Here is a 9,463-nt window from a genome sequence, read left to right on the forward strand (position 1 = left end):
GGCCCTCCACGCTGTCCCCCCTCCCCTGCTGGGCTCCAGGCCCTCCACACTGTCCCCAGTCCCCTGCTGGGCTCCAGGACCTCCACACTGTCCCTCCAGGGAACTGTCCCTGCCCCTGATGTAGTGGATGCTTCCCTTCCCATCTTGCTGGAAGGGGTTCGTTGCTAGATCAGAGGTGAGGTTAGGTTTTTAGTGGTTTGTTATTTCTTTTTGTTTTTATAATTGTTTTTAGAAACCTGTCTTCATAGAGGCAACATCTTTATGACATTTATCAAGGCTCCATTCTCAGTCTCTGCCCACTGTGGGCTCCTTTGACTCGATGAATGTGGCATGGATTTTGCTATGCCAGGCTCCGCCCATTCCTGGTGAGGGCCGTGGGGCTGACTCGCTCACCAGCCCTCTTTACACGGACCCTGAGCGTGCCTGTCACCTCTTGCTTTAGAAACGTGGGGGCCGGACATGGTGTCTCATGCCTTAACCCTAGCACTCTGGGAGGCCAAGGTGAGAGGATCCCACGAGCTAAGAATGTTGGAAAAAATCAAAAGTATAGTATTTTATGACGTAAAAATTTAAGCATTGAAATTTCCTGGTGCGTAGCCTTGTCAGAGCACGGCCCCACTGGCTCAGCTGCTGTGCTGTCTGCACCCGTCTGTGGTGCGGCTGGGTGTGCGGCAGGCTTGTGCTGCTGGCCCATGGCTCTAAGCAGCTCTCAGCTGCAGTGGCACTCACCATCACTGTGTCAGGACGTGTTTATGAGCACCGCACCACCTTCACTTCAGAACAAGGAAGGGAAGGTGGACTCCTGTGGTTGTGCTTCAGAGCCACAGAGGCGTCTGGGTCACTGTGTCGCTGAACTGTCATTGTTGACGGACAGCACTGAGTTCCTCATCCGTGACACTAGCTATGCTGAGAGAAAACAGCCAGCGATGGAGTCACCAGGCTAAACACGTCACATGTTCCCCACTCACGGGAGAGCGGTGTTTAGAAGATACTGAAAATTTAAAATGGAACGTCTCATCACAGCAGCATTTCTTCACGGAAGTAAAATGAAGATGTGGCTTTAGTTAGAGTAAGCTTCCAACTGGCTGAGTTGTTAGCTGTGTGCCAGTGGTGAGTTCATCAAATCGGGCTGGACTGCTGCAGCTGAAGAGCAGTGTCCAGAGACATTAAGCTCATTTAAAAAACAATTATTATTTTTGGGACGGGGTTTTGCTTTTGTTTCCCAGGCTGGAGTGCAATGGCACGATCTCAGCTATTGCAACCTCTGCTTCCCGGGTTCAAGTGATTCTCCTGCCTCAGCCTCCTGAGTAGCTGGGACTATAGGCATGCACCACCATGTCCAGCTATATTTTTGTATTTTTAGTAGAGACGGGGTTTCACCATGTTGGCCAGGATGGTTGCAAACTCCTGACCTCAGGTGATCCACCTGCCTCGGCCTCCCAAAGTGTTGGGATGACAGGTGTGAGCCACTGTGCCAAGCCCCAGTAAATGTTTTAATGCCTGTATACACTTCACATTGAGTGTCACTATTTTTAATCCTTCTTTTATTCTTAGAGGTGAAAAAGAAATGGGAATCAGAGCCAAGCATCTGAAGCTGAGTTGTTTTCCACTGTGTCCACGGGGCTCTCTCCTTTGCACTGACCTGCGCGGCCTTTCTGACGTTCCCATCACGGCTCTTCTGGAGACTGATGGGGCAGCGTCCTGCTGTCAGCTCTTCCTTCCAGGCCTTCGTTCTGGCTGCTGAGATGCAATTATTTACGGGAAACGTTTCCTTTCAGGCTGCTCTCAGATTATTTCAGCATTTCACCTTGTGAGCGTCCAGCACTCCATCTACCCAAGGCCAGCCGCACCCATCCTCTTGGCTCTCGGGGTCCCCTCCTCTCTCTGCCCAGGCTCTCGGGTTCCCCTCCTCTCTCCACCCAGGCTCTCGGGGTCCCCTCCTCTCTCTACCCAGGCTCTCGGGTTCCCCTCCTCTCTCCAGCCAGGCTCTCGGGGTCCCCTACTCTCTCTACAGAGGCTCTCGGGGTCCCCTCCTCTCTCTACAGAGGCTCTCGGGTTCCCCTCCTCTCTCCAGCCAGGCTCTCAGGGTCCCCTCCTCTCTCCAGCCAGGCTCTCGGGGTCCCCTACTCTCTCTACAGAGGCTCTCGGGGTCCCCTCCTCTCTCTACAGAGGCTCTCGGGGTCCCCTCCTCTCTCTACCCAGGCTCTCGGGGTCCCTTCTCTCCCTACCCAGGCTCTCGGGGTCCCCTCCTCTCTCCAGCCAGGCTCTCGGGGTCCCCTCCTCTCTCTACAGAGGCTCTCGGGGTCCCCTCCTCTCTCTACCCAGGCTCTCGGGGTCCCCTTCTCTCTCTACCCAGGCTCTCGGGGTCCCCTTCTCTCTCTACCCAGGCTCTCGGGGTCCCTTCTCTCTCTACCCAGGCTCTCGGGGTCCCCTCCTCTCTCTACCCAGGCTCTCGGGGTCCCCTCCTCTCTCTACCCAGGCTCTCGGGGTCCCTTCTCTCTCTGCCCAGGCTCTCGGGGTCCCCTCCTGTCTCTGCCCAGGCTCTCGGGGTCCCCTTCTCGCTCTGCCCAGGCTCTCGGGGTCCCCTCTCTCTGCCCAGGCTCTCGGGGTCCCCTCCTGTCTCTGCCTAGGCTCTCGGGGTCCCCTCCTCTCTCTACCCAGGCTCTGGGGGGTCCCCTCCTCTCTCTACCCAGGCTCTGAGGGTCCCCTCCTCTCTCTACCCAGGCTCTGGGGGTCCCCTTCTCTCCCTACCCAGGCTCTCGGGGTCCCCTCCTCTCTCTACCCAGGCTCTCGGGGTCCCCTCCTGTCTCTACAGAGGCTCTCGGGGTCCCCTCCTGTCTGTACCCAGGCTCTCGGGGTCCCCTCCTCTCTCTGCCCAGGCTCTCGGGGTCCCCTTCTCTCTCTCTACCCAGGCTCTTGGGGTCCCCTCCTCTCTCTACAGAGGCTCTCGGTGTCCCCTTCTCTCTCTACCCAGGCTCTGGGGGTCCCCTTGTCTCCCTACCCAGGCTCTCAGGGCGTCCTCCTGTCTGCCCAAGCTCTCGGGGTGTTCTTCCCTCTGTCCAAGCTTGTGGCCTCATGTGGGCATGGTCCCTGCAGGGTCGGTGTGTGTGAGGCACCTGTGTAGGTTGGGATCTGCTCCAGATGTTTCCCTGGCCTGGCCAAGTTCATGGTATGTAGGGAGAACAAACATGAGGATAAAAAGTTTGGTGAAGAGTTCCTTGGTCACGCAGCACACAAGCTACTTTCAGAGTAATGTCCAGGTTCGGGTGTGAGCAGCTCTGTTCTCACTTTTCTTTGCTGCCTATAGTGTGCTTCTGAACTGAGACCACATATTTCACTGCGTTGCTTGGTTGTGAACCTAAGGTCACACTTAGAGGGCCCTTACCAAGTTCGCCTTGCTGGCCATCCCTGGAGGGTTGGGCCCCCTGTGCTTGGAGAGCGTTCCCTGGTCCAGTCAGTGGGGGCTGCATGTGGACCCCCTGGAACTAGAGGGACCTAAGGGCAGGTGTGAGTGAGAAGGAAGCTGCCTGTCTTCCTCCAGCCAGCCTCTTCCCTGGAATTTGTGCCAGTGGTTATGGCCACAGACACCAGGGGGCATTCTTCACCACTGCCAGGCAATGTGGCACCAGAGCCCACAGCTGAGAGCAGCCCTCCCTGCAGGCTGTGGACACATGGTCCCAGGGCTGTCAGGCCGCAAGGCTCTCTTGGGGGTTCCTCCATGGTGGCCTGGGGTGCCTCTGAGTTGGCAGGGTCTGCCACGGAGCCAGAGCATGGGGAGAACCTGGCGGCAGGTTGATCTCGGAGCCACAGGCAGCCAGGCAGGCCACTGGCTCAGCCGTGAGTCAGCAGTGGTGTCTGACAAGGCGCTGAACTGCTGAGTGTTGATAAGCCCCCAGTGATGGTGGGTTCTGTGACGTTGGACGCTTGTAGGTGGTGGCCAAGGTGGGGATGCCCGTCCCACATCTGGGCTTCCTGGCCTTGAGCCTGTCCCCCATGGGCTGGCGGGCGGGTACCGGGCTGCGTTTCCTGCCAGGCTGAGCCCTCAGAGCATCCCAGTCTTCATTTGCTGCAGCCTTATTAGTAGCCTTCAAACTTGATGCTGCAAATCTGCAATTCTCTTTATGTGATGTATATGAACAGAAGTGCAGTAGGATTCGTTCCTGTGTAAGGTTAAAGCCTGTGTGTTGATCTTCTGCAGCGGAAATGAGAAAGCAGAGGGAGTTCTATCACAAGCTGGGCATGGAGGTGCCCGGAGACATCAAGGGGGAGACCTGCTCTGCAAAACAGCACTTAGATTCCCATCGGAACGGTGAGTGCACCCCACATGCTGTCCGGGCATCCGGGAATACCTTCGCGGGGCCTTCCGTAAAGAGCTGGCCCTGTCTGCCAGGCGCTCCCACAGGTACTCCCGGAGGCAATGAGGGCACCTGAGGGGGTGGGAGGTTAGGGTTCAAGGTGCTCCTCCTCACTGGCACCAGTGGGAATGTGGGTGGAGGGGAAAAGTTGGGGTCCTGGAGGCTGAGGCCAGCAGGGGAGAGCAAAAGGGCCCCCAAGAGTGCCTGGAGGTGGGGGACAAAGGTCACGGGTTGGAGGGCCTGGGGAAAAAGTAGTGGAAGGTAAACTTCCTGAGATTTGACTGCTTGTTTTACTGTAAAATGGCAGAATAATGGTTGGTTTCTGTGTAAAGTTCATGTATGTTGAAATCCCAGCATAGCCCTACAAATTTCTGCGTCTTGAGGACATTTTTTTTCCTAGTGGAGCACACGGACTCTGAAGAAGCCTTTAGGCTCCCTGTGTATCCGTCACAGTTGGGGGGTGAGGAGGCCTGGGCCTGTCTCCATCCGCATTGTGGGCCCTGGAAGCACAGCCCTGAGGGGTGGTTAGGAAGCCTGTCTGGGAAGCAAGCAGTCTTGTCTGAACCTTTTAACCTGAGGGGAAGTTTTAATTTTAATAGCAGAGTTAGAATACTGGGTTTTTAGGAGAAGGCTTTTGGAATGAAGGGATGGATGTGATCAGCACTGAGCAGCTCTGGGCAGGCCCGGCCATGTGGTGGGTGCGGTGTGTGTCCGTGTCCCACACTGGCTCCAGCTGCCCCGTCTCTGCCTTCTGCGCTCCCCGAGCCTGCACTGACAGACCCACACACCTGTTCCACATCCTGGGGAGACCCTGGCACATGTTTTGCAGACAGCTTTCCTTTGACTCTTACTCCACTCCAGGGGTCCAGAGTCGCCTGATATCGTGAAGTTTTGATGACATTTGGAGTACAGTGTAGAGTTTTTTTTTAAATGGCTTAACAGTTTGGATTTCATGGTGCACTATGTTCTGTTTGTACTAAAGGTGAAACCAAAGCAGACGACAGTTCAAACAAAGAGGCCGCAGAAGAGAAGCCGGAGGAGGACAATGACTACCACCGCAGCGACGAGCAGGTGGGGGGCTCACGGACACCCCTGTATTATTAGTGCTCGCCCAGGGAGCTGGGAGCAGGTTGGGGGGCTAACAGACACCCCTGTATTATTGGTGCTCGCCCGGGAGCCGGGAGCAGGTGGGGGGGCTCACGGATACCCCTGTATTATTGGTGCTCGCCCGGGAGCCAGGAGCAGGTGGGGGGGCTCACGGATACCCCTGTATTATTGGTGCTTGCCCAGGGAGCCGGGAGCAGGTTGAGGGGGGCTCATGGACACCCCTGTATTAGTGCTCGCCCAGGGAGCCGGGAGCAGGTTGGGGGGGGCTCATGGACACCCCTGTATTATTAGTGCTCACCCAGGGAGCCGGGAGCAGGTTGGGGGGGCTCACGGACACCCCTGTATTATTAGTGCTCGCCCAGGGAGCCGGGAGCAGGTCGGTGGGGGGCTCACGGACACCCCTGTATTATTAGTGCTTGCCCAGGAAGCCAGGAGCAGGTGGGGGGCTCACGGACACCCCTGTATTATTAGTGCTCGCCCAGGGAGCCGGGAGCAGGCTGGGGGGGCTCGAGGACACTCCTGTATGAGTGCTTGCCCAGGGAGCTGGGAGCAGGTGGGGGGGCGCGGCTTGTGGACCCTCTTGTATTAGTGCTCACCCTGCAGTGCCAGGAGCACCAAGGGAGGGAGCATGCCAGAGACCTTCCCTCAGGATGAAGGGAGCAGTGACACCCCAGCACCTAAGGGCTATTTTCTTCCTCCTGACTTCTTCCTTTGTTTTTCTTTTTATAAAATTACCAGATGAACCTGTGCTTATGGTTATGCCTGACTGGTATAAAACATGGCTGGTCAGCACAGGCTTTGGCCTCTCAGCCCCACGGCCAAGCTTTGTGTGAGGTGTTGGCACCTTTTCCTCTGGGCACGTCTCTGTGCATCCGTCAATGTTACGTAAAGGAAAGCAGAGCCCAGCGGTGTACTGGAAGGAAGGTGAGAGTGAGCAAGGAGGGCTCCTCTCATGACATTTATGGTATCACCAGATGCAGACAGAAAAACTACACGGTCACAGAGATGCAGTAAAAGAGTCTGATGAGGACAGGCGCAGTGGCTCACACATGTAATCCCAGCTCTTTGGGAGCCGAAGCAGGTGGATCACGAGGTCCAGAGGTCGAGACCAGCCTGACCAATATGGTGAAACCCCGTCTCTACTAAAAATACAAAAATTAGCCAGGCATGATGGCACACACCTGTAGTCCCAGCTGCTTGGGAGGCTGAGGCAGGAGAATCACTTGAACCTGGGAGACAGAGATTGTGGTGATCCGAGATTGCGCCACTGCACTCCAGCCTGGAGACAGAGTGAGACTCTGTCTCAAAAAGTTTTTAAAAAAAAAAAAAAAAGGTTGGGGGAGTCTGATGATATTCCATACCCATATCTGGAGAACTGGGTTTTTTTCTTTTTTTTTTTTTTTGAGACAGAGTTTTGTTCTTGTTGTCCAGGCTGGAGTGCAATGACATGATCTCAGGTCACTGCAGCCCTGCCTCCCAGGTTCAAGCAATTCTCCTGCCTCAGCCTCCCGAGTAACTGGAATTACAGGCGCCCACCACCACATGCAGCTATTTTTGTATTTTTAGTAGAGATGGAGTTTTACCACTCGGGCCAGGCTGATCTCGAACTCCTGACCTCAGGTGATCTGCCCACCTCAGCCTCCCAAAGTGCTGGGATTACAGGCATGAGCCACCACCTGTAACCTGAGAGCTGCTTAATATAGTACCTTTTCATTCTTTTTTTTTTTCTTCTGAGACGGAGTCTTGCTCTGTCACCAGGCTGGAGTGCAGTGGCACGATCTTGGCTCACTTGCAACCTCTGCCTCCTGGGTTCAAGTGATTCTCCTGCCTCAGCTTCCCAAGGAGCTGGGACTACAGGCACCTACTACCATGCCCAGCTAATTTTTGTATTTTTGTAGAGATGGGGTTTCACCATGTTGGCCAGGATGGTCTTGATCTCTTGACCTTGTGATCTGCCCACCTCAGCCTCCCAAAGTGCTGGGATTACAGGCGTGAGCCACGGCTCTGGCCAGTATCTTTTTGTTTTTGAGAAGAAGTCTCACTGTGTCACCCAGGCAGGAGCACAGTGGCATGCACTGCAATCTCCGCCTCCTGGGTTCAAGCGATTCTCGTGCCTCAGCCTCCCAAGTAGCTAGGGTTACAGGTGCCCGCCACCATGCCCGGCTAATTTTTTCTATTTTTTAGTAGCGATGGGATTTTACCGTGTTGGCCAGGCTGGTCTTGAACTGCTTACCTCAGATGATCTGTCTACCTCGGCCTCCCAAAGTGCTGGGATTACAGGTGTGAATCACCACACCTGGCCAAGTAATAGAACCTTAACTTTGTAGTTTACACTTCCACATTGTTTAAAATGTTCAGAGAGCATTACAGAAATAGACACATCTGTGTGCAATGTGGGCTGTGATGGTGCTGCCTTTTGGGTCAGTGGAGAAGAGCGAGCAGTTGAGAGAAGGGGTCCCCAGGGGCAGGAAAGAGGAAATTGCTGCCTTCTTTAAGGAGCCCTGGTTTCCCTGCCTTGCTGCTGCTTCTGTTGGTGGCCTGGAGGCTCTCCTGGAACCACGCCCGTCACTCTCTCTGGCTGTGGCCTCCTGTGCACCCAGGCCCTAGAGAACCATGCTCGTTACGTGCTGTCTCTGGCTTTGGTCTCCCATGTGCCCAGGCGCTGGGTCTTTTCTTGTTTGGACTTTGTTAGTTACTTGTACTTAGAGCAGTTCCCTAGTGGTGAGGGAACCCCCTGGGATCACATGGAAATTCAGTTTTGGGGTCTGCTAGGTGGGCTGGCCTTCCAGAGGGGTGCAGGCTGATGTTCCCCTGGCCTCTAGCGCCGTTTTCCGTGGATTCATGTAATGCTGTGTGTGATATTCTCCAGTTTAACCTCTGTTTTGCAGTTTTAAATTTATGTCAGTGTTTATTTTTACTAATAGTTATATTTTCTTTTGATCCTTGACGTGCTAAAGATTTATTTGTTGCTTTCAAAAGAGCCAGATTTTTTAAATGGATTAAATATTGAATTTTCTTTCTGTTTTTTGGAAACAGAGTTTCACTCTTATTGCCCAGGCTGGAGTATATAGTGGCACGATCTCAGATCACCACAACCTCCACCTCCCGAGTTCAAGCGATTCTCCTGCCTCAGCCTCCCGAGTAGCTTGGGATTACAGGCATGTGCCACCATGCCTGGCTAATTTTGTATTTTTAGTAGAGATGAGGTTTCTCCTTGTTGGGCAGGCTGGTCTCGAACTCCCAACCTCAGGTGATCTGCCTTCCTCGGCCTCCCAGAGTGCTGGGATTATAGGCGTGAGCCACTGCACCCAGCTGAATTTTCTTAAAGCATTTTTTTTCCTGATAACTTTAGTTAAAACCCCTTTTTGGCTGGGTGCGGTAGCTCACACCTGTAATCCCAGCACTTTGGGAGGCTGAGGTGGGCAGATCATGAGGTCAGAAGATCAAGACCCGCCTGCCCAACATGATGAAACCCCATCTCTAGTAAAAATACAAAAACTGACACAGCCAAAATCCATCGGTGTGCTGCATCCAGACCCATCTCACATGCAAGGATACACAAAGACTCAAAACAAAGGGATGGAGAAAAATTTACCAACCAAATGGAGAGCAAAAATAAATAAATAAATAAAAAGCAGGAGTTGCAATTCTCGCCTCTGATAAAATAGACTTTAAAGCAACAAAGATCAAAAGAGGCAAGGAAGGACATTACATAGTGGTAAAAGGGTCAATGCAACAAGAAGAGCTAACGATCCTAAATACATACGCACCCAATACAGGAGCACCCAGATACATAAGACTTATAAAGAGACTTAGACTCCCACTCAATAATAGTGGGAGACTTCAACATCAATATTAGACAGATCAACGAGACAGAAAATTAACAAGGATATCCAGGACTCGAACTCAGATCCGGAACAACTAAACTTAATAAACATTTATAGAACTCTCCACTTCAAATACACAAAATATACACTTTTTTTTTTTTTTTTTTTTTTTTT

At 53.5% G+C, this 9,463-nt stretch overlaps 1 protein-coding gene across 3 annotated transcripts in view; it reads left to right on the forward strand.

The window, feature by feature from the left end:
- The window catches only part of PCGF3 (polycomb group ring finger 3), a 65,715-nt gene that overhangs the window by 35,622 nt on the left and 20,630 nt on the right, over window positions 1-9,463 (forward strand). For all 3 annotated transcript variants that reach the window (XM_032253868.1, XM_032253867.1, XM_032253866.1), the window contains exons 7-8: window positions 4,199-4,309; window positions 5,338-5,426. In XM_032253868.1, coding sequence (XP_032109759.1) covers window positions 4,199-4,309; window positions 5,338-5,426 — 200 coding nt within the window. The remainder of the gene's footprint in view (window positions 1-4,198; window positions 4,310-5,337; window positions 5,427-9,463) is intronic.

The sequence above is a fragment of the Sapajus apella genome, unplaced genomic scaffold (assembly GCF_009761245.1).
Source record: "Sapajus apella isolate SASKATOON/1434 unplaced genomic scaffold, GSC_monkey_1.0 scaffold85, whole genome shotgun sequence".
Classification (NCBI taxonomy): Eukaryota; Metazoa; Chordata; class Mammalia; order Primates; family Cebidae; genus Sapajus; species Sapajus apella.